This window comes from Passer domesticus, chromosome 11 (assembly GCF_036417665.1).
Source record: "Passer domesticus isolate bPasDom1 chromosome 11, bPasDom1.hap1, whole genome shotgun sequence".
In the NCBI taxonomy this organism is placed as follows: Eukaryota; Metazoa; Chordata; class Aves; order Passeriformes; family Passeridae; genus Passer; species Passer domesticus.
Window position 1 is genome coordinate 4,053,717 of NC_087484.1, and position 24,269 is coordinate 4,077,985.

Consider the following 24,269-nt stretch of genomic DNA (forward strand, 5'->3'; position numbering starts at 1 on the left):
CTGATGTCACCTTCCTGCACAAATGCTTTCACTGGCAGCAAATATATCCAGAGATCTGATTTCTGGTGGATCATGGGATTAACCTACCCCAGACATCCTCACAGAGAAATCCAGACTCCACATACCATGGACTAGCCATGGAGGACAGATGTGAGGTTACATCAGGACCTCACATATCTGCCAGAAAAGCCAATGGGATGTCCCATCCCCAACAGCCATGGATGGGCTGGTGGAGCTTTTCACACCTAATGCAGTGGTTTAATTGACTCGTTGCCATTGCTGGCAGCTCAAGAGGTGTTCATTATACCCACAGAGGAAAGTGCTTAATCACAGCAGATTAAATTGATGCTTTGGAGTAATCTTTTTTTCCAGGTAGAAGGGCTTTCCCTGGATTTGCAGCTTCATGTGCTGACTTCAAGGGCCAAAAAAGCACTGAGTATGTCTTCTCCAACCCAAAAATGCAGATGACAGCACCTGCCCAATGGCTCAACTTGGAGGAGCTATGAGATCTGCTTTATTCTCTATTGGGTTTTGGACTGACTGGGTTGCAGAGTAAAGCACTATGGATTTGCTAGACTCCTGGTTATGTGTCAGAAAGCCTAACTGTGGGGAAAAAAATTATCCACAACAGAGTCTGTGAGTCCTAAGATGCCCCTACCTCGAAGTTGAGAACTTGGGCTAAAAGGAGATACAGTCTACAGATCTGGCTTTCTGAGGGCTTCTAGGATTGGGCAGCTCTGGACTTTGGAAAAGCAGTGCTGAAATACTGGTGTGGGATGCTGAAAAGCTGAAGTGGGTGACAGAACAAGAAATCAGGCTGATTTCTGTACAGAACCTGCCTGTGAGGCAATTTGCAGAACCCGCCTACTTTGCATCAAAAAATCCATCAAAATAGTCACCTTTTCATGAAGTCATTCTCTTCCATGAAACTGGTGTTTTCTGGAGGTGTAATTTTCCATTTAGCTGTGGTTCAGGGGCTGGATAAAATTGGGATTTCTAAAAACTTCAGGATGGCAAGGGGCAGATGAGAAGGACTGGGTATTTCCCAGGCATCAGCCTAAGCACTCTAATTAGGGAAGTTGTTATTATCAACACCTTTCCAAAAGAGTGTCAGTGAAAAAATGAAAATAAATGAACCTGGGACTCACCCACAAAACACCAGACGGCAAATCGGATCCACGTGACTGTGGAGAGCTTCAGCATGAGATAGATATTCACCAGCATGGCGAAGGCAGGGACGAAGGGCAGACACGGCGCCATGTAGGGCAGCTTCTTGGGGTTTTCTGGCTGCTGCAAGATCACAAACACCAGCACAGCGATGAGCAGGACCATCAGCACCACCAGGAGGACAGCCCACCAGCTCTGCTCAGAGATGTAGTCTGACCCAAAAATGATGAAGGAGCAGAAGATGAACATGAGGACGAAGAGCAGGAGCACGCAGGTGGTGACGGTGTGGCCGGTGGCCGCCGTCGGGCGATCCATTTTACCCGGCAGCCCGAGGTGGATCCGCATCGTGTAGTACCGGGGGCCAATCAGCTTCTTCAGCTTGATGAGATAGATGTTCTCAGACTCATCTGCCTCTATCCCTGAGGTCATGTCGACGGTGCCGTAATTGGGGTGATTCACGTTGTAGGCGGATTTATCGGATTTCCCAATTAGCATCTCGTTATCTCCTAGCGACGGCAGATTTTTTGCCCCGCACGTGTTGGTCGGTGGGCCAGAGAACTCCTCTCCTTCACTCCCAGGAGAGCAAGCTTCCTTCTCACAGTCAGCCAGGATGCCCTCCTTCTTCTTGGTGTGCTCCTCGGAGAGGAATTTGACGAAGCCGTCGATGTCGCTCTCGGGCTGGTACCGCAGGAGCAGGACGCAGACGGACACCAGTGTGTAGGCGAGCAGGGTGCCAATGGACATCATCTCAATCAGGTCCCTCAGGCTGACCAGCAAGGAGAGCAGAGCTGCCAGGAACCCGGACACGATACAAGCCACCACAGGGGTTTCTGTGTAAGAGCTGACGTGGGACAAAAACCTGGAGCACAGAACAGTCGTACAAAGTTAAAATCACAGAGGTTTCCTGTTGCAATAAGCATTCCCTGATTGCAGGGGACAGTCTCAGGGATTCCTTCAGGTCTTGTTGCTGTTTGGAACTGTAATTCCAGGTGGGGACTGGCAACACTGCTGAAGTTGAATTTGGAGTTAGATCTGGGTCTGACCAGCTCTGCAAGGAGCACTTGGATACTTCCCAGATTTTATCATATAAACAGCTCTCCTTTGGAATAAACACTCATGCCCACATAATCAGAATCCCTAGGTGACAACATCAGATGAGAAACTGTAGGGTAGGCTGCTCCTGATATTTTTCCCCCAGGATATTGTTATGCTTTGTGCCCCATTCTGCACCCACCTTGTCTCTGCATGCCCATTGCTCCCTGCAGTGACAACTCTGTCAGGGTGTTGGGACCCCCAAAACCCCCAGCACAATTTCCCCTCAGATCCCAAGAGGCCAGAAATAAACACCGGCGTGGGTATGACTGACCTGAAGAGCAGCCCATCACCAGCCATGGCGTAAATGACTCTGGGCATTGGGAAGAGGGAGCCCAGCAAGCTGACAGTGAGGCCGGCCACGGACCCGATGGCAACGATGAATTTGGCTGCATAGAAGCCATGGACCACGAACATTTCCATCAGTGGGGACTCGGTGTCGATGGCGTCGTAGGGCACCATCAGCGTGAGGATCATGCTCACCTGGGCAAGGCAAGAGGAGCAGGACAGGGGTGTCAGCATCAGCACTGGGGGCTGCTGGGGATTCTCAGGGTGGAGGGGACGTAAAATGCTGGAATTAGGTCTGTTTGCACTTTGCTGTAGGGTGGTTAATCCCGAAAACTGTGGGGTCTTAGTCTCTGCTACTCAAAGGCAAGAAGGGATGCTGGAACCTCGCTTCAGGGGTGATGCAGCAGTCAAGTGGGACTGGTGAGGCTGGTGGGACTGGCAGGGTTAGTAACACTCACTTTGGCTGCATTCCTGTGTGGGGAATAGTGCTGGGGCAGACCCCAAATCCAGATTGCATTGCATTGATTTGAGTAAAAGAATTTGTTTTCATGAGAAGCCCAGTCCCATGTGGGAGAGGTGAGTTTCTTTGAAATGATCAGAACAGTGGGGTTTTTTTTCCTTCATAACTAATTTTTGCTCTTTTGCAAGGAAAAACTTTGAGCACAAGCATGTTTTCACTGGGGTGCAGAGCAGTGTGACCTCACAGAGCCATCCCTGCCTATCCTTCCCCTCACTTGGATCCTCTCCCATATCTCCAGCAGAGGCAGTGCTGCTTTTCCCAGAAACACGGAGAAAGGATGCTGCAATGCTGCTGCTCATTCTTTGCTTCTCTCCTGGGTGTAAAAATAGCTGTGGACGGGGATGAGAAAAAACTGCCTGCCACCACGTCCCTGCAGCTGGCAGAGGGGTCTTGTCAGGTGACAGGAGCCTGGGGACAAATGGAGAGGAGCCTTGGCAGGCACTGTGCAGGTGCCCAGACAGACTCACTTGGTACATATATATATATATTTACATGCATACATACATATTTATGTACATTCACACCTGAGCAGGGACTACTTACAGACACATAAGCTGTCAGGCACGTGACGAGCGAGGCTGTGATGGCGTAGGGGATGGAGGTGTTGGGGTTCTTCGCCTCCTCTCCCGTGGTAGCAATGATGTCGAAGCCAATGAAGGCATAGAAACAGGTTGCAGCCCCCTTGAGCACCTGTGGGGAGGATCAAACATCTGGGTGCAAGGAGGGAGGCCGGCACCCAGCCAGGGAGAGGGAGCTGAGCAAAAATGGAGCAGCGCTGTTGTGCCTTGTCTGAGCTAAAGGGTGAGTGGCCACAGGTCAGGGGGTGTACATGTAGCTCTGGGGACTGACCCTGGGAGCACCCCTAACCCATCAATCTGATCTGGGGAAAAGATTTCAACCTGTGCCCTGAGCCACAGAGGCATCTGCAACTCACCCCACAAACCGGCAGTGCCTGAACACGCTGGGAGATCCTGCCAGTGTCAGAGGAGACAATCAACCAATTCCAGGTTTGCTTTAACAATCCTCCACCCCAAATCCATTTTTATGAGTAGAGATCTGGAACATGTTTGCATGTTCTGCCTTAGCAAGATGTCTCATGTGGCAGCAAGATCCGCTTGCAGAGGAAGCAGGAGAGAGCAGCAGCCGTCAGATGTGAGCCGCTTCCCAAACAACCTCTGTTTTGCTTGGAAGCTGCAGACAGGTTAGGAGCACACATTGGAGCACTTGGATGAGGAATTATTTGTACTGTTTGGTTATTTTTTTTAATGTGATTTTTGAAAATATACAATATTAGCGAGGACATTTATAGGAAAGGAATTCTGGAGCAGGGTGAAGACTGCCTGGCTGATCTGGAGCTGTGAAACCCTTGCAGCTTGCTGGGTACCACCTGTCCATCACACCTCTGTCATCTCAGCTGCCTGGTGATACTGCACACAGCAAAACTAACCTCTTTCAGAGACTGTCTGTAATTATCTTTTTAAAATATGCCCTACGCTGTTGGGGATCTCACACTTGTGCTTGGTGATGGATTTACTTTTACAAACAGCTTGTGAGACAATAAACCAGCTGAAAAGGATAAGACCACCCCACTGAGTTGTTTTGTGTTTTGAATATGCATCTATCTCTTACAACTTTTTTTTTTTCCATGCCAAGAGATATTTGGTGCACTGAATTGGAGCAAACCAGATATTTTCTATTTTCTCTTTTTCACTCCTATTGTATGGTATAACAACCCAAGTGCAACCCAAAGGTAAATATGACCTCTGTTCTCAAGTAAGCCTCAGAGCTCTTCTCCTCACTATTGTTCTCTGGCAAAGAGGTATTGATTTACTGGAGGAAGGTGCAGGGAGTGTATGGCAGTTTGGGACCCTTTCAATAACCAAGATTCGTGGTTTACTTTACTTTCTTGCTTATTTTTCTGCACAAAACCCCAATGGAGTTGAGCAGTGTAAATCTGAGAAATTATCTTGGGTTTAGGCCAGCTGAGATATTTTCAGTCTCTGTTCATCCTTGGATAAAAACCAGTGCAAGCAAGCTAAAAAAGCCAAATATGTCCAAATTCTCAGTAAGCTTTGAGGGAACATCCATAAAATAAGTGCTGGCAGGTGGCATTATGAAGTGCTCAAAACAAATGCTTGAGAACATTGTTGTTGAAAACCAGCCAACAAAAGTATCTCCCCGCTCCGCAGAGGCTGAGACAGCTCTCTGGAGTGCCCTGTCTCAGATTGCCACAGCATTTTGCTCCATTGCCTGGCAATTAGTGGCATTTCCTTGGGGATAATTCCATGTGGAGTTTGACTTTGCAGAAGGACATTTTGGAAAAGTTCTGGGTTTATGCTAAGAGGAGTTAGGAGATAAAGCATTGCCGTACTCTTTGGGTTTGGTGGAAAGAGCAGGTTTGCATCCAAGCCTGCACTCCTGGGATTTGGAGGTCCCTGGCCAAAGCACAGGTGGATTTAGTAGGGCTGGGCTCTGGAGTGTGCAGCAGCACTGGGGTGTGCACACCATGAGCAAGGCTGAGTGTGTGGCAGCACTTGGGTACTGTGTGTCCCTCCGTGCTCCCAGGACTTACCCCTGGCCATCCGAACGGCAGGAATTGCCCTTCAGCCCAGTTGTCACTTTTGATGTAGAACAGACCAGCAATCATGATGAAGACCCAAACTGCCAAGTTAATGACATTGAGCACGTTGTTCAGTCCCACCGAGTTCTTCACCCCCATGGCCACAATGATGGTGACAATGACAGCAATGACCAGAGCAAGAAGGTCGGGGTACGACTCCTCTCCTTTCCCTAGGAGAGAGAAAAGAGATGTGCTACTCTCCATCCACAGAATATCCAGGAACTCTGTGGAGGAGTTTTAAACCCTTTTCAGACCTTGAAGTTTTGCAGAACTCTTTGGTCTCATTGCAAAAGTGGCCTCCAGAGGCCCATGTCTCCACTAGATAAAGTTGTTTAATTAAGGTGATAAATCTTGGTGTCTCAAGACACTGTTCAGACTTTTGGGAGAGCAGTAAACCAATGACTGTGTCCCAATTTGCATAACATGTATCTGCCAAGTACTCATTAAAAATCCATCAGCCATGAAGTTTTCATGACATAGGTACAGGACAGCTGGCTGGTTTGCTTACTGGTAGGATTCATGGACTGTTGCTGGAACTGCTGGTCACGCAGGACCACCACAGCCCCAGTCCCCAGCAGTGCAGCAGACACCAGCTCGTGTTCTCTAACAAAATTCTGTGTGTGCCTGAAGGGGACTGAGCAGAGTGCTTGCACTGGGTGAAGGATTTCTGTGCTGCCCTTACCCTCCGACATTCGACTATTTCTGTGCATGTATTCTAAATGCCAGCTCATCCCAAAGAGGCTCAAAGCTCCCATACCCTCCAACCCTGCCTGCATGCCAGGCTGCTGAGGCAAAATTCCAGAGCCAGACAGACAGTAAATAATGAATGAAGCCTGATATCCATGTCTGACTCCTGATGAGCTTCCAATTACTTTTCAGGCCCGAATTAATGGAGGTATCTCTGTGTCACCATGATATTTTATGAAAAGTCCCTTTGCCCAGGATTTCTTCTCCTGAGAAGACGAGAAGCCTCAGAGGAAAATAAAAACAATATTATCTGATTGCTTCTCCCTGTGTTTTGCTGCTTTGGAATGTAGCAGGTGCATCTTTGGTTGGTTCCATGTGAATTGTTCTTACTTAAAGACCAATCCCAGTCCAGCAGTGCCGGACTCTCTGGTCTGTGACTGGTTTTTATTATGCATTCTTTTCTAGCTTTCTATAGTTTAGTATAGTTTTAGCATACAATTTCTTTTAATATAATATAATACGATACTATAATAAATCAGCCTTCTAAGAAACATGGAGTCAGATTCATCTCTTCACTTGTCCTGGGCACAAACACCACCAACCCCTGTGCCCAGCAGGACGCACCCAGGCCGTTGAGCGTGCCCACGCTGCTGATCATCCAGCGGCTGATGGTGTGGTTGGCCAGCGAGTCAAACATGCTGCTGAGGGCGCTGGCGCCCGCGGCCGTGCCGATCAGGTACTCCAGGATGAGGTTCCAGCCGATGAAGAACGCCACAAACTCCCCCACGGTCACGTAGCTGTAGGTGTAGGCAGAGCCCGTGGTCTTGGGGACCCGCACGCCGAACTCGGCGTAGCAAACGCCTGTTTGGAAAAGCAGGAAGAGGTGTAAGGAAAAGGGAAAATGGGAAAAGGGAAAATGGAAAAATAAAACTGCCTTGGTGGCACCTTCCTGGAGGTGCTGGGAGGTGTCAGGAGCGGAGGCAACATCAGGAGCACTGAGACATCGCATGGTGACCCTCCTTCCCCTGTTTCTTGGCTTAAAAACCAGAAATATTTCCACTAGGAAATATCTCCACTAGGAAATATTTCTGGGCTTTTCTTTTTTGAGAAGACACAGTTCAAACCAGCCAGATGTTTACGTGGGATCCTGGACCAGTGCTGCACGGTCTCATCCCAGAGGAAGATGCCACAGGAGGGCTTACAGAAGGGTACACCTCTCTCTGCCCCAAACTTCCAATCCCCAAACACTCATCCTGCATTACTGCTCTGCAGATGTAGGCATGAGCACTGTCCTGATCATCCCTGCTTTTGTTCATACCCAGGCAAGAGGAGTTTGAAGATGTCTTACACAGAGAACATAACTTATTTTAACACTTAAATAATATTATATTTAAGTCTTCTAAAGAATATTTGCAAAACTAGCTGTGCAGAAGAAGAAAAGAAAAGCAAGAAGAAGTATTTAACTGTAAATGTTTGGGAGGAGAATTCATCAGACTTCAATACTTTTTGAACTCCTTGTGTGCTTACTATGTCAGGATAATTTTTAATAAAAACCTGACCCTGACACATTGATGTATTAAAACAACCATTAGCTTTTTTAAAAAAATGAATGGATGTACTTAGTCTCAAATTCCCCAAATATTATTCAGGACAAGTGCTGGGAGGGTCCTGCATGTTTAACACTGATTAGGCCCCTGCCCCAAAGACCCCAGTGAAGTTCATATGGGTGAATTGGTTAAGGCTGTTACTACCATTGAGTAAACATGTAGTAATTATTGAGCTCTCTATCAACTGATATTCTCCATTTAGAAGATAATAATTGCTTCAAATTTGCAATCAGTTTAGTACAGAGAGGGGAATGAATAATTTATAAAAATGTTATGAGGTGGCTGCTCTTCCTTAAGTGCTGTTTTCACACTGTACAAACACAGAGTTGTTGAATCTCTTAAGCTGAATTTGATGGCGCTTGTTTTCTTGCTTTTGGAGGATTTTTATATTCCATTCACTGCTTAACTTGAATGTGGGCTGCTTTGCAATGGGACTCTTCAAAACTTGATTTCTGTAAAGCAGCCCAACGGGAGCCACAAGAGGTTTCCATCATCCATCCAGCCCTACCGACAGTCATTATTCAAAGCTGATGAAAAATGCATGCACTCGGCAAAGGTGCGGCGTTCACAGATAACTGCAGGCCTGAATGATTTATGAAACTGGTGCTCTGACGAAGACAAGTATCTAGTTTCTGTCTTGGTGGCCTTAAAAGAAAAAAAATAATATATATATACACTCTTTCTTGTAGGCAGCTCGCATTTTAGCCAACGACAAGATAATGATTGAAGGGGATGGTTATCAACACACAACGATAATGCTAAAGCAAAGAAATGAATATGTACAAAATGTTGGAGTTTTTGGTTATTCTACTTGGATCCCAAAATAGAAGGGCTGTTTTTCACTAGGGGTTGGGTACAGCAATAGGTTGAGAATATCAGCATTAGGTGTCAGCATGTATTACACACAAACATATACATATAATATATACTCATATCTGTTGCATTCACACTGTATTATTATTATTGTTGTTGTTATTAATTTTTTTAAATTTTTTTTTTTACAATGTAACTGCACAGTAAAACTGTGTTACTCAGTTACTCCTTGGCAGTTCAGGCTATTCAGCTCCTTGTTCCCCTGCATCCAGAGGAATGCAGCTCTCCCAGTGCTCCTGCACAGCCAGCCCAGATCTGGAACTACAGAGAGAGGTTGGGTACATCCTCCCTGTCACAACTGTTTAATTTGGAGACAGATTAATCTTCGCCCCCCCAATCAAGACTGTTTGCAATTTCTGAAGAAAACAAGACAACACAGTGGTTTTTTGAAAGACCAAGCATTCTACAGAGGATAATTTCTTTTCCTTGAATATCTGCTGCCCTTGTGCAATTGGTGTGACAGTCATTACACTTGTGTAATTATACAGTCACTGACATTGTTCTGCAGGACATAAACACAGCTGAGTGGTCTTGGTCCTTCCAAGATCCCACCCACAGAGCAGCCACTGGGCAGCACAACTGGTGACAGGAGAGCTGGTGCTTTTGGTGTGCTGGCGTGGTGGTGGCTGTGATGTGGCTGCTGACCCTGCCACTGATACTTGGCACAAGGCTACACAGGAACCACGAGACATCCCACAGGGCACTGGCATGATGGCAGTGATGATTCAGTGAAAATAACTTCTGAGAGGGGCCTTTCAGCTGCTCTGGAGGTAAATCCAAATAATTCATGCTACCACACCAGAAATCCAGAGGGACCATCTCTCATCAACCAAGAGCAGCCAACTAATTGAGGAAACATATTATTTTCATCAAGCCACTGAGCCTGTTCATTGCATTTCATGATCACCATGTGCTGATAGATAAAAGGCAGCTCCATAAAGAAAGCTTCCTCAGAGCAAGGACTCCTGTCTCTCCTGCTCCTCCCAGGCAGCTGCAGGTGCAGCCCCTCAGCCCAGCCCTCATCCTGCAGCCAGCAGCACCTGGGGCACATGCTCAGCTCCCCTGTTCCATTGTGCATCCTGGCTGCTGCTGATCCTGTTCCTGTACCTCTCTCAGGTAAGAGTGTGGCACTGTGCTCCAAACTAGGTTATTGCTTTAGGAGAGAAGATCACTAAAAAGATAAGAAATGGCTGGTGGGAAAGGCTGTGGAGAGGGTGATGGGGTTGGGTGAGATGCAAACTGCCGATTTTGGCTAAAACAGGGGTGAAAGTGGGGAATGTTGGTGGTTGCAGCTGATGGCAGGAGCCTGAAGTGCACTGGGGGCTTTGTGGAGAGAAGCTGGGCAAGCATTTCTATTTGAGAGATGAATGAATGGCCTTCTAGTGAGAGAACAGAAGAGATTTATTTAATTTATCAGTTTAATAAATTACAATGTGTTTGTAAGTGCCTGATGGGGTATTGTGTTGCCTAAAACTATGGAAGGCATAAGTGGAATTTGTTGAGTAGATGAAATTGGAAAAGCACCTTTCTGAAACCAGGCTTAATAGTGCAAAGAGGCTTCCCTATGGCAGGGCTTCCCTATGGCTGTCTCCCTGGGAAGCCAGATAACCTTTTGGATGGTTTTGGTTTGTCTGTTTTTGGGGGGTTTTTAAAATCCAAAACCCTTCTGGGGTCACTTCTGCAAGCAGTGGGGTTTGACTTAGTGATCTGTGATGGACAAAGCAAAAGTTCCTTAAAATCTGTTTGTGCACACTTGTCCAAACTCAGTGCCTGGCACACCAGGCATGACCACGACGGGAGAGCTGAAATCACATCCCCAAGGAGTCCAACAGCCCGTCCAGCTCCTGAATTCTTACTTGGCTTTACTTGCCAAAAAAGTGTTGCTGTTACAAACAACAGCAGCGTTAACGATGAAGTGAGGAAGCAGCCAAGGAGACTATAAAAACACTGCATCCCTCACAAAACACTTTCCCAGGGCTACAAAAGCAAGGGGAGATGAAAGCGGAGCGGGAAGCGGCGCAGGCTCCTGTGGGCGAAGGCGGGAGGAGCTCCTGCTGTGGGGCAAGGCTCATGTCTGGGGTGAAAAAAAAACCTTTTGGAGTCCAATGTGTTTTTGTTAGCCGAGACCCACCCAAACTCCCTTTGCTCTTGGTTTGCTTCACTGCCAACAAAACCTTTGCAGAGGAGAGAAAGCAGGCGGTGGGGAAGGAGAGACACTGATGCTATCTACTGCCTTGGATAAAAAACAAGCATTTTGGTTCTTTTGTTGTGTTGGGCACCCAAATAAGCATTGGATCTCAGTGCAAGCTCTCAGCTCTTGTTGTGGGCTTTGGAGAGAGCCTGAGGATTATCCCTGGGCTGTGCCAGGGCTGTGCCTCTGGGCTGCAGGAACATCAGGGGTTCAAACTCCCACTCACTTTGGTGGGATCTCGATGGAGCAGCACTGCAAACTCCAGAGAAAGACCATGATGTGCTTCCACCTCTCATGACAAAAATCCGGAGTTTTGAAAAGCTGATCTGGGTCACTTTTCTGTGTTGGCTCTTCTGTCAAAGCCCTTTGCCATTTGCTCAGGTTTCTTTATCCAACCCACAGACAAAAGCTGGATGCCAGACTGACACAGCATGCAAAGTCCTCTGAGGAGAGAGAGCAGGAACATCACATCATCGTGTTAGCACTGATCTGGAAAGGACAAATGCCAGCAGTACTGGCTTCATGGAGAAACTGCAGCTCGAGCCATATGCTCAGCTGGGTTTCTACGGAGGAGATAGAATTCACCGTGTTTTCACTAAAATACATCATTTCTCTCTCCCTGCACATTTGTTTGTTGGGGATTTTTTTGGTTTCGAAACTCAAAGACTGACCCTGCATGAATGGGAGCCAATGAAATCAACTCCAGAACTAATTGAGGAATTTTTTAACTATTAGCCATGTCAACAAAAGAAGCTGGCCCTGGTACTGCCCAAGCCACTGACATCTTTCCTGTTGGAACAGAGTTTCCCACAAGCTCTCGCTCCAGTGCTGTGGCTTGGCCACACTCATGGCCTAGGACACACTCTACAAAACTCTCAAATATCTCAAAATTATTGCCCACAGGCTCCATTCTTGTAGAAGCCATTAGCAGCTGATCATGCTTGGCTGCTGGTTCCCAGTACAAAGTTTGGTCTGATATTTTGGCAACGAGGGACAGCACACCCCATGAGCTGCGTGAGACCTGTGGGAAATGGTTTTGAGTTGGTGGGGAGGGTGCTGCCTCCTTGTAGCTTGTGGTGCTGAGTGTTTACCCATGAATGGAGAGGATGCAGGACACGTCCCGTCACCCAAAACCTCACCTGACAAGATGGACGCGACGGCAGCGATGATGAAGGACACGATGACCCCGGGCCCCGCCATCTCCTTGGCCACCAGGCCGGACACCACGTACATGCCGGTGCCCACGCAGCTCCCGACGCCCAGCGAGATGAGGTCCAGGGTGGTGAGCACCTTGGCCAGCCGGGCGCCCTGGGTGGCCGCGGCGCCGCTGCCCTCCAGCATGGACTCCACGGGCTTGGTGCGCAGGACGCGGGCGCGCAGGGCATGGCCCGCCGCCCCCCAGGGCACCCGCCGCGGGTCCAGCCGAGACAGGAACCCGCTCATGCTGCTGGGCTGGGCAGAGCCGGGCCACGGACGGGGTCAGCAGCACCCACTCAGGGCCGTGGCTGCGTCTCCATCATGCGCTGGCAGCCCTGCGAGAGAAAGGAACAGAGTTTTGGACTGAAACAGCAAAAAAAGTAAAGAGTCAAAAGGGCGCCCTAAGTTGGTTTTTGGTGGGCTCCGGTGCTGGCAGAGCTTTGCTTTGACCAATGCTGTGGAGAAATCTCCTTTCTCCACCCTCAGTTGTTTTGTACAGCACCCTCAGTTGTTTTGTACAACATTGATGCACTGCCCTCCTTTGTGTTCACATGGGTTTAGCCTCAGTCATTACTACAGTGTTACAAACAGCAGGAACCTGATTTCCTCCAAATTCTCATTAGGTGGCTTAATTGCTGCCAGAAGTGATGGTGGCTACACGTAACTGAGAGGTGCTGGTGGCCACTGGGCCCTGGTGGGGACAGAGTGTGACTCCAAGCCTGTAGTTAAGGCAGACTGGGAGAGGAGCTCAGCAGGAGCAGTGTGGGCTCCAGTGGCCACTGGGGAGTGAGTGACTGACAGCACGGCCAGCTGCAGCCATTTTTAATACTTTCAACTTTTCTTGCCTGAACCCATGTGCTCTAGGGTTGTCTCAATCGTGGCCTTGTCTTGGTTTCCTCTTTCTCGGTGCTTTTTTCATCTTTCTCAGTCCTATTTTGAAGAACAATTCAGCAACTCCCATCCCCCCCTCCCTCCCTCCCCCCCTCCCACCCCTTCTGCTGTTCTTCAGCAAACTGTGTTGTTCTCATAGCACCAGCAGCAGGGACTTCCAGGTGACATGTAATGACTTCTTGACTTTGAGCAAGCCAAGAAGAACTGACAAGCTGCAAGCTAATACCAGGGAACGGGAAAAATCATTTATCAAATATGAATTTTTACCTGGCAGCTTCTTCCTTGTCAATACAGAAATATTCTTTTATTTTAATTGCCTTGAAGACAAAACACTTATTTTTTCCATCTTTACATCCAAAACAAATTACATTGTGTCCACAAGGCAGCCTTGTGTTGCTGAAGTTTATTAAATGAAACACAGCATTCATTTAATGTTTTGGTTGATCACTGTTCAGCTTGTGCTGATTTTTTACCTCGAGCAACCACAGGTTGAAAGGCTGCATGCTCCAGCTAGGAATAATAATGAGAAAATGTTACTGAGCAAATGTGGATCTTTGGGTTGAGAATAAAACCTGGGTTTGGCTTTTGGGTTGCTCAGGGAGTCAGCTGGCTGTGGGATGGGCTGGCTCACAGGTGAGGTTTTACTGTCTGGCTTAAAGGAAGGTTTTTGTTGGAAAAGGGCAGCTGAGCCAGAGCTCAGCGGGTCTGCACCAGCCAGGATGAAATAGACCTGTTCTCATGGAATAAACATGGAATTGTTTAGCTTTGAAAAGAACTCTGAGAGTATCAACCCCCACCATTAATCCACGTTCCCAAGTGCCAAATCTCTGCCTCTGTTAAATCCCCCCAAAGGTGGAGACTCCACCAATTCCCTGGCCAGTGTGTTCCAGTGCTTGACATCCCTTTCCATGAAGAAATTTTTCATCATATCCAATCTAAACCTTCCCTGGCACAACCTGAGCTCCTGTCGCTTGTTACTTGGGAGAAGAGACTGACTCCCACCTGGTTCCAACAGCCTTTCAGCTGTAGAGAGCTCTGAGCCTCCTTTTCTCCTCAGGGCAACATGCTCCTGTCCTGGCACCTCCACAGTGGCTCTGCTTTACCAGGATTGTGTTTTAGCCATGTGGAAAACAACAACTCTAAGAAAAAACACCCAAAATTAATCCTTTTATCCAAAGCATGGCACCTCTGGAGTGTGGGCTGGAAAAGGGGTGGGCTGGAAAAAGTCTTACTGTGCTTCCCACTTTCCATCTTTTATTTAATTATTTTCCTTGAGCTTTGTGGTTTCTCTTAGTTGAGTTTGAAAGACTTGGATTTATGTGCTAGGGTTTGCATGAAATTGAATTAAACTAGTGAAGTATCTGGGTCTTCAGAAGAGGTATGATGGTGTTGGACGAAGGCATCAAAGCTTCAGGCTGGTCCTAGGTGACATCACCAGGTCATGCTCTGGCATGGGAAGACCTGTCCTGTGTTTTAAGGGGGATTGGGACCCCAGCTATTCATCATGGTGTCTCTGGGTGTCTGATGAAGGCTTTGGGAAGGGTGGCATGTGCTCCTTAACGAAGGAATTCACATCCACACTGGAAAAATCAGTGAATTCCTCAGCCTGAGGAGAGGTGACTGATTTGGACAGCCCAGTTCACTCTCAAGCCACATCATGGTATAGAAATTACTTTCTCATCAGCATTGCAAAGAACCCCAAGATAAGACAGGGCAATCTTGTCCTAGAATAATCTTAACTGCTAAAATGATGAAAAAAGCCCTTAAATATTTTATATGGTTTAAATTTAAAGCAGGAACTGGCTGGTGGATTAGTGATGCACCCAGATTTAGGCTGCTGAGCTGTTCCAGCTGCCTGGGGCTGGGCTGTGACCAGGTCCTCCTGCATGGCAGCCCAAAAGAGCCCTGCAATTCATGGGGTTTAGTCTTCTATAAGTCATCAAGGAAAAAAAAAACAACTTTCAAAACCTCTGAAATGAAATAACTCTATAATTGCTGCTATGCTCAATTAAAGCAGTCATTCAAAACTATTCCAGATGTTTAAGCAAGACCAGCATATTGCTGCTATGTAGCTTGGAAAATATCCTTTCTCTCCATTTGAAACCAGGATAAAATATGTCATGGATGGCAACCACCTCCATGGGGCAGGGGCAGCTCACTTCTGCTCTGCTCCACTCATCCTGCCTGTCTAGGAGCAGACAGTGGGAAGCAAGAGGAATTTTCACTTGTTTTGTTTTGTTTTGTTTTTTTTTTTTTATTTCCTCACCATAAACCCAGGAAGATGAAGGGAGCTGTGGGTCAGAGGGGGCAAGCTGCAGCTGGGTTTTGGAGCTGCTCAGCTTTCCACCATCAGGCTGTTGGGGTTGGTTTTCCTCGCTGGCTGGCACTTGCTGCTGCCACCATGTGCTTGTCAGCACCACTGTTTGTACCAAAACACTCCTCTTCATCAGGGTAAATTGACTGAAACTGCAATCAAGCCAGAAGGAGAGACATAGGTGTTTACAGGCATGGATCTTCCTTAGTGTCTGGGTTGATGCTGAATTATTCCTTGTATAAAACTCGTTCTGCTGGGGAGATGCAGCACAGTGCCCCCCCAGCATCTCCCATCCTCATCACCCCCCAGAGCTCCAGCTTCTCTAGAAAATTGTCCCCAAACCACACCTGTGCCTTGGGGTGGCTTTTGATTTTCTGTTAATGACTCCCCTCTGCCCAGAAGTCTGTGGGGGTATCCATGAGCAAAGATGTCTATAAAAATCTGCTGGGAATGCAGCAGGGAACAGAATATCGATGGTGGTAAATGGAACAAAGAGAGCTCCTGGTGCTGTATTGATGGAAAGCCAGGCAGGGGCACTCATTAAGAGGAAAAGGTTGGGTTTTCCCTGGCTTTCCATGGCTCACAGAGTAATTACTGCAGAGGAAAGATTGCTGATGCCTCCAGCAGCCGGATCAGCATGGATCTGGCCCTGGCGTGCAGGACACCAGTGCTCGTTTGCTGCAGAGGTTTTTAGGGGGAAAGTCCCTTTCTCCTTGCCCAGGGGAGCTGTGCTTCAGCAATCTGGGATTGAAGCAGCTTCCTATGAACACCCAAGGCAGTGCTTGCTGTGGACCTCAGAATATTAATTCTGGTGTTTATGGTGCAGGAGCATCAGCCCTCAGACTCCGTGCTCCAGCAGGGACTGTGTGCCAACATCACCCCTGGACAAACAGAGCCCCAAAGGCTCAAAGGGATGCTGGAGGTAGCTCAAGATGATGGCAAAGGCATCTCCTGGCAGCAAATCCCGCTGCAATCCCAGAAAAAGAACAAGAAAAAAAGGAGCAAACGTGCTAGGCTGACCTCCCTGCTCCCCTTCCCGTTTCCCTTTAATCCCGAGCTGGGTGCCGGCGGGGCGGGTTTGCCTGGAGAGGCTCAGGAGCCGAATTTCATCGCGGCTCCTCCAGCAGGGAGAGGCTGACGTCAGCCGGGCAGCAGGGATGCTGCTGCCGGGATGCGCGGCCCCAAATGTTTTCATTACGGGTGCGATTTGATTTGGAGCTTTATGCGCTTGTTTTTACAGTGCTGGTCCCCAGCTGGGCTGCCACTGTAAAAGCTGGCTCTGTCTCCATCACCAGCCCTCCGAAACGCGATTTAAAAGGCAGGCACAGAGCCGAGAGCGAGGGCTGGTCCCTGCCAGTGCTCTCACGTGGGTCCAGCTTCAGCAATCTGGCCTTGTGCCTTTGCTGGTAATTTTTGGGCTTTTCTTATTTTTAATCTTTCCATTTTTACCTCTGCTGGAGCAGTTCAAGTGGAGCTGTGGTTAATTTAAACTACAGTAGTTGCTAAATTAAACCACTGATAACACTTCATGTTTAAGACCAGCTTTCTCTGTGCATCAGCTGAAAAAAAATTAGATATTTTCTATGTGTCTTCGTGGAAAAATGGAAGAGAAGAGGCTGAACAGCACCTTTCTATGATGCTTCCATCAAGGTTATGCTAAGTGCTTTGGCAGTGTTAGTACTGCTGTAAGATGGCTAAACATCATTATCTTCATTTGACAAATAAGCAAAATAAATGAGGAAATGTTTATTTTTGACCAAAGACATAAGGCAAGGGCGCCATGCACTCAGAGGCAGCCCCCTGGAATTCCTAAACTTTGTATTCTAGTCTATAGTGCAAGTATTAAAAGAGCATAAATGTGTAATCCAGTGATTTAATTAGCATGTACACAGAGATCACCCTTTCTCCCTCTTCCCAGCCTTCAGGGGGATGCAGTGTGATGGTTTAGCTGCTGTCCTTGCTGGGGAGAGACTGGACTGCCTGGGTAATCAGGGAAAAGGCAGGGGAAAGGATGGGTCTTGCAGCTGGTCTTTCCCTTTTCCTGGGTAAATAGCAAATCAATACTTGAGCGCTGATCTGTGCCCGTGCAGGTGAGCAATGAGAAGGTTTTGGCAGTGAGGGCTCATCTTCCTGCCTGGATGAGCTGGGAGATGAGGTGACGCATTCAGAGGTGAAATTGGAGCGTGCCACAGGGAAGGCCAGCAGATCCCTTGATACTGAGCTGTTCTAAACTTTGCCAGCATTAATTACATGCCAACTTCACAAGCAGCTGGTCCAGGTTCCCTTGGGATCCTCTGGAGCAGCAGGCTAGTGAGAAACAGCTCTGGGACTGAAAGCTGCAGTATTTTCCTCCTTCCTAGGGGCTGGATTCGTGTGGAGCACCTGCAGCCTGAATGGGATGGAAGCTGAAATATTCCTTTTGGAGATGCTCATGCACATCCTTGCAGGCACATCCCTCCCCTTGGTAAATCAACCTGTCCCAGTCCAGTGTCTGGCATTTTGGTTTCCCACTTGTTTTCTGCCCTTTTTGCATGGCTACCAATCCTTCCCAGGGTGCAGAATAGTGTAGGAATGGATGCAGGGAATGACAGATAGAGGAGTCTGTGCGTGCCGAGCTGGAATAATGCAATATGCATGAAGTGCTCTATTTGGCTTTGCAACAAAGCTATTTAACCACCAGAAGGAAAAAAAAATAGAGAGAACTACAGAGGTATAATCAATTTGCACATTTGCAAAAAGGTCTCATTTGTTGCTGTTGTCTGGAGGTGGGAAGCCTTAAAAACTGCAACAATGCAGGGAAATGGCAAATCAATAGATGGCTGAGCTGAGCAGAAGGTGGGGAACCAGGAACATCTTGGAGCTGTTCTGACAGGCTCCCTCTAGGAGAGTAGAGAAACCACATGAAATGAGTAAAATTTCTTGCTCCACCAGTAAAACAGAGAAATTCACTGCCTTGAAGAAGAGTGTGGTGGTTAATCTGTCTGGGTTTTCTATGGAAGCAGATGAGAAACAATGCTAAAAATGATTAAGAGTCCCCTAGACGTGCCTTGTTGTAGTCAATATTGGTTTTGTACCTGCACGTGCTTGTCTGCAGCAGGACCCTGGAGGTTCTGTGCACTTTCAAATGCTCATTTGTGGTGCTGTGTGATTTTGCATTCCAAGTGCAGATATTGATACCAGTTCTTTGAGCACAGCCTCCCCACCTTTCTGCAGTCACAAACTGCAGTGGTGTCGAACAATGAAACTCCTGAAGGAAATTTGGGTTCACAGGTCTGGGCACTCAGGGTTTCAAGGACCAAAGTGCTGAGGTTCAGGCATTTTAAACACCATGGGAGGGATGCCCAGGAATGCAGATTTGTCTCAGACAGACTTGTAGATTCACAGAATGGTTTGGGTTGGACAGAATCCTAAAGATCACCTCATTCCAACCCAACCTGACATGTGCAGGGACACCTTCCACTAGAGCAGATTGCCTTGCAAATATTCCAGCCTGGCCTGGCACACCCTTCTGCAGCCTCAGGTTTTGGGAGTAGCAGTTCCAGACCCCGAGCTGTCACAAGAGGAGAAGCATGATCTGATTTTTCTGGAATGTAGTGGGTTGCCCATTTGCAATGCTGGGCATAGATTCCTCTGGCAGTACCACTGCCAGCAGCATCAGTGGGATGGCTGCAGCCTGGGTTTGTGATTCTGAGCTTTTCCCTGGTCTTAGGTAGTAGGCTGTACTTCCAGTAATTACCACTTTGATGAGATAACACATTTTCTGTACCAAATCTCACAGTGAGAATGGACAACAGCTGCCTTTGTATCACTGAAACTCTAGATCTGGGCTACCAGACAGTTTGTTCTAGAATTATACTCCTTTAAAAACTGTCTTTGCTTTAACTACACACAAGAGGAAATCTCTGTAATTACTGGGCTGTGTTTTCTTTTTCTTTCCTCAGTGGATCCATACTTTTACATCGCAGAATGAAAGTCATTATGGTTTGCTGCAGGCCAGACAGGAGAGCTTTTTTCATTTGACATAATTCACAGAATGGGTTATTTATTAATGTGTGAGGCTCTCTAAACAAAATGGATTTTTACTCTTGCAAGAGTCTGGCTGATACATCATTATGACAACTTATTTCATTTCTGGGTAGGATTTTGAACCCAGTGACGAACACACAAATCTTTCAGTAAGGAACTGATTTAACACTGAGGCTTTGTCATCCAAACAAGGAAAAAATTCCCCTCTGTATCAAATACAGGATCTGAAAATCCACTGTTTTTAAACCTCTAGTTTTATTTTGAAGATTGCTGGTTTTATAGAGATTCCTTTATTCCCCACTAAGAAACTGCTGGGCTTTTTCCTCTCAATGCTGACTCTCACTCACCAGCAGTCTTTCCACCTTTCTGTAATAATTCAGTAGGAGTCTGAGCTGGCCTTTTACACAGTAAGCACATCAAACTTACAAACACCATTACTCGCTCTTGCCGAGTTTCAAATGCATTTATCTTTTGTCTGTGCACATGGTGTCATTAATTACTTATCGTGTTCCATCAGCAGTTATACAAATGTAATTGATTATGCCTCACTGCCCCACTTCCACTATTTTGGCTATCAGCTAATTAATGCAGGAGAGGATCTCAAACAACTGCTTTCCTCAGAAGAAGCTGGAAAAAACACATTCTTCAATCCCAAGCCTGCTAAAGGTTCCAGAAGAAGCAGTAGTAGCATATGCAAATCAGTGGGAGATTTTTGCATATGCAAATAGGAGCTTTGAGCTGGGGGGAATTTGGCTGGTTGTAACCTGTGCCTCTAAATTCCTCAACAGAAGCCTGAGGTAGGTTCAGTGCTCCTCCAAGGAAGTGAATAGCAGCTCCTGCTGATTTTATTACATTTTGCTGCTTATTCTTCTTATTCAGTAGGACAAAACCCCCTTGCCTTACATGAGTAATTCTGCTCCATTTCAGCACAACCGATTATATGAGTAATGTGATCACAAGTGGATCAAAGATGATGATTTAGAATGGAGTTCATGTGTTTAGTCATTTATCACCATCAGTCAGGCAAAGGCACTGCAGCACCTAAGTGATGTGTAATGTGAGCAATACCTGGCGCTGGAGCAGGAGGGCTCTTTTCCCAGTGAGTTACAAACTTACTGCAGACTAGCACTAAATCAGTCTCTAGGATGGTACTGGAGGAGCAGAATTACATGAAGAATTATGTGTGATAATAGCATAAAAGTTAGAGTATGATAATATTCCTGAGCAATGCACATGCACTGCCTGGAGATGTCCTTTTGTAGCAAGGGAATCGGTGTGAGCCAACTAGATTTTTTTTTTTTTTAGATTTTTTTTTTAATTACCTCTTTCGCTGAGACTTTTGTCTTCCAGCTACAGCCAGTAGAGTGTCCCCACGGTGTGCTGCCCTGCCTGGCAAGCCCAATTCCACTGCTGTGCCTGCACAGGAGTGAGAGCAGAGCTGCTGGAATGCTGCTGCTGTAGCTCCTGTTGGTGCCAGAGCTCCCAGCCAAAGGACATATTGCCCCTTTCTGTCTTAATTTCCTTCGAGCAGAGCTGGTGACCCTGGTTATTAATTGCACATCTCCTAGCCCCTGTTGCTTCCCAGCCAGTTGTTTAACGAGTGGAACATGCCTGCTGGTGCCCAGGTGTCTTGGACAGGGCTCTGGAGATCCCAGATGCTTCCCGAGCCCGTCGCTCCAGGGCTGGAGTGGTGTGAGACCTGTGCCCAGAACTTCCTACCTGTTCCCTCCTGGGAGGGGAGGACAGCCAGGAGAGGCAGATGTTTCCTTCACTACCACACCAGGGTGCCCAAATCCTGCCTGGAGCCACCCTGGCACTGCAGAGCACACGGGGCAGTGGCTCATCTAGCACAGCTCAACAGGTCCATCGTTAAGACCAGGTTCAGTGATGCTCAGGCACAGGTTTAAAGCTAAGTTTTAATTGTGCTGCTGCAGGTGGAATGTGCCCAGGTATGCAAGTGGTACACAAAGGGGTGTTTCCATCCTCAGCTTTAAAAAACTTTTTTGAGGAAGACTCAGCCCACACTCAGGGAGCTGAGGATGAGAAGGAGGAATGGCCCCATCCACCAACTGAGGTCATGGTCACCAATAAACAAGAGCCAGTGGCTGCTGAGAGGGGCTGCCCTGAGCCCATGCATGGTTTTATAGATTTTTACTAAAGTTTTGACACAGATACACTCATAGGCAGTTGTAGCATGGCAACAGAAACCCATTTCCCTGTAGGCAGCAAGCCACTTTGATCCTGTCCTCTCAGAACGGGGATGTGGTGCTGGAAACACACGTGCTGCAAAAGCTCCTCTGCTGTTCACCTGCCAGGTGGATTTAATTCATGGTATCATGACTTTCAATGAATTATGGATAGAGTGACTGTGCAGGGGAACAGAAACAATGGAGTCATGTGCTGTGTGGCTCCACCTCACTGGCTTTGTTTCATAAGTGCCCGGGCTTCGCTCTGACAGTTTTATTGTGGGGAAAAATTGTTTTCTCTTAGAGATGTTCCAGCCTGGTGACAGCAGGGGATGGGCTGTGGTGGGAGCATAAATGCTGGCCAGAGCACCCAGTCCCCTGAAGAATCTGGAAGCAGGGCTGCAATGCAATAAGCCAAGGAAACTCAAGAGAATTTTTCTCAATATACAAGAGAAAAATTACAGTTTCCAGTTCTTTCAGTTTGGCATTTTCCCATTGACAACCACAGCTTAGCTATGTTTAATTCCTTGTAAATGAAAAATGTCTTAGGACTCTCTGTGGATCTGAGCCCCACTTACACGTGGGTGGTTTAATGAGTTCAGCAGACTCACCCTGGACTGGGGTGAGACTGGCCAGGTTTCCATATCCACAGGAAGCAGCTGAAAAATGCCTGCTGTATTTCTGGGCTCTGGATACTTTGCATACCTATGATCTGTCTCTCACAGACTGACAAGCTCAAACCCAACCATGGCTTTATATATTATAGAGGGCACAAATCTGGGAGTGATTTGGGGGTTTAATTTTTTTTAATTAATGTGAGAGTCACAGATGCTGCCCCCTACTAATGTTGTTTTTGCGTGACATACAGATCCCACTGCAACCCACAGCTGAAGTATTTGCTTTGTTTTTACATTCTTGTTTTTAAAATGTCTTAATAATCCAAACAATGATATGTTGCTTAAACATTCCAATGATTTTAATAGCTCAGGTGCTCTGAAAGCAAAGATTTGATTATTTGGGGACTCAGAAATCAGTTACAGACTGCTCTGTTATCCTCTTTTTTTTGCTTGGCTTCATGAAGAGCCCAGGATTGTGTTTACGTTTGTGTAACATCTTGCCATCCTTATTTGTTTGAATGTTGCAGGGCTTCAGAGAAAAACCATTAATTTAGCTATTAGGAGGTTTTCCTGTTCTCATTGAATTTTCTAGAAAATCTCCTGTTGCCTTTAAGGGAACATGGAAGAAATTTTATTATATGTGCGTGATTTCAGAACTGAGAAAACAGACTGTCTTCAGAAGGAAGTAGTGTCAAAGCAGCCTACAAATATATCCTTTAAAATGATTTTGGCTGGAATCCTTCCTGATATGATCCCATCTGAGACTCTGAAGTTACACAAAGAATAAATGTTCATCATTTTCGTATAATCCAAAAAAAATTAGAGAAGGATAAGATATGTCTTGACTTGAGAGTCATGAATAACTCCCTGAAGAGAATGATTTATGTCTTAAAATGCTTCCCTTTATGCAACATGCACAAAGAAAGATATTCTTTTGGGGGAGAGTTAATGAATGAAACCAGTTGGAAAATTGGAGGATTCAAAATAGAATTTGGACACTTATTAGCTCTGCTCTTGGAATGTGGTTAAAGATCCCACCCACTGGGCGGGTAGTACTCATGTAGAGGGGTAGCTGGGGCACCTGGAATTAAAGTTGTAACATCTCTGTGCCTTATTTGGGGAATTAAGGATCAAAGGTACCATAAAGTCCTCGGAGTTAATTCTGTCTGAGTCTCAGGCCATTAGTTTCCAGACAATTACTGCTGCAGGGAGCCCAGTGCTTTGCTTTGGCTGAGCTGCATATTTTGGGAGGACATCAAACCTTGACACAAACAGATGGAGAATCCAGCACATTTTCTGATGGCTCCTTCATCAGGTCATCAGCACTCCTCTGTTCAAAAATGCGATGCCTCCCTCAAATTGGAATGTTTTGGCTTTAGCATCTTGGCAGCAGCTCATGCTGTGCCTCTCTTTGGCAGACAGAGGAATAACTCAGTGCCTGGTAATTTCTTTCTGTAGAGGCTCTTAGATTCAAGGATTCACATCACTTCCCTCCTGCTTTTTAATGAAGAGAATTCTCAGGTGCTGTAATTCCTCCTCTGTAAGGGCCTTTCTCCAGTCCTTGACAGGTTTTGGCTTTTCTTTCCTTTTTTTTTTCCCCTTACTTCCAATTTTGTTGTCATTTTTGTTGATGTCTGCTGTACTCCAGCAGTCTGTTTTCAAGGGCTGAGGTAAAATTTCCTTCCCACATCTCCACTTACTGAAGAGCAACTAAACAAGCCTTTTTTTCCCTTGTTCTTGTTCAATGACTTGTCTTATCGCAGCTATTGCATCTGTGCTGTCTTCTCAGGTACGTACTGCACATTTGAGTTCATGTCAAGAGGACCCAAGATTCCTTGTTTACAATATTTACTACTCATCAGTAACTGTTTTGTTGGAAAATTTTACCCCCTTTAATAGATGAAAATGGGAAATCAGACCTTGGACCTCTGTGAGACCCCCTAATTCTCTGTTCTGCAACAGATTCCCCATGGAGCAGCACATTTTAAGAACA

The 24,269-nt window shown here is 46.7% G+C and overlaps 1 protein-coding gene across 1 annotated transcript in view; it reads right to left on the minus strand.

Moving 5' to 3' along the window:
• The window catches only part of SLC7A14 (solute carrier family 7 member 14), a 29,699-nt gene that overhangs the window by 3,970 nt on the left and 1,460 nt on the right, over positions 1–24,269 (minus strand). Inside the window, exons 2-7 of the mRNA XM_064385228.1 lie at positions 12,185–12,577; positions 6,999–7,235; positions 5,640–5,857; positions 3,611–3,757; positions 2,534–2,742; positions 1,149–2,026 (exon numbers count right to left, since the gene is read on the minus strand). Of these exons, the coding sequence (XP_064241298.1) occupies positions 1,149–2,026; positions 2,534–2,742; positions 3,611–3,757; positions 5,640–5,857; positions 6,999–7,235; positions 12,185–12,488 (1,993 nt within the window). The 5' untranslated portion in view covers positions 12,489–12,577. The remainder of the gene's footprint in view (positions 1–1,148; positions 2,027–2,533; positions 2,743–3,610; positions 3,758–5,639; positions 5,858–6,998; positions 7,236–12,184; positions 12,578–24,269) is intronic.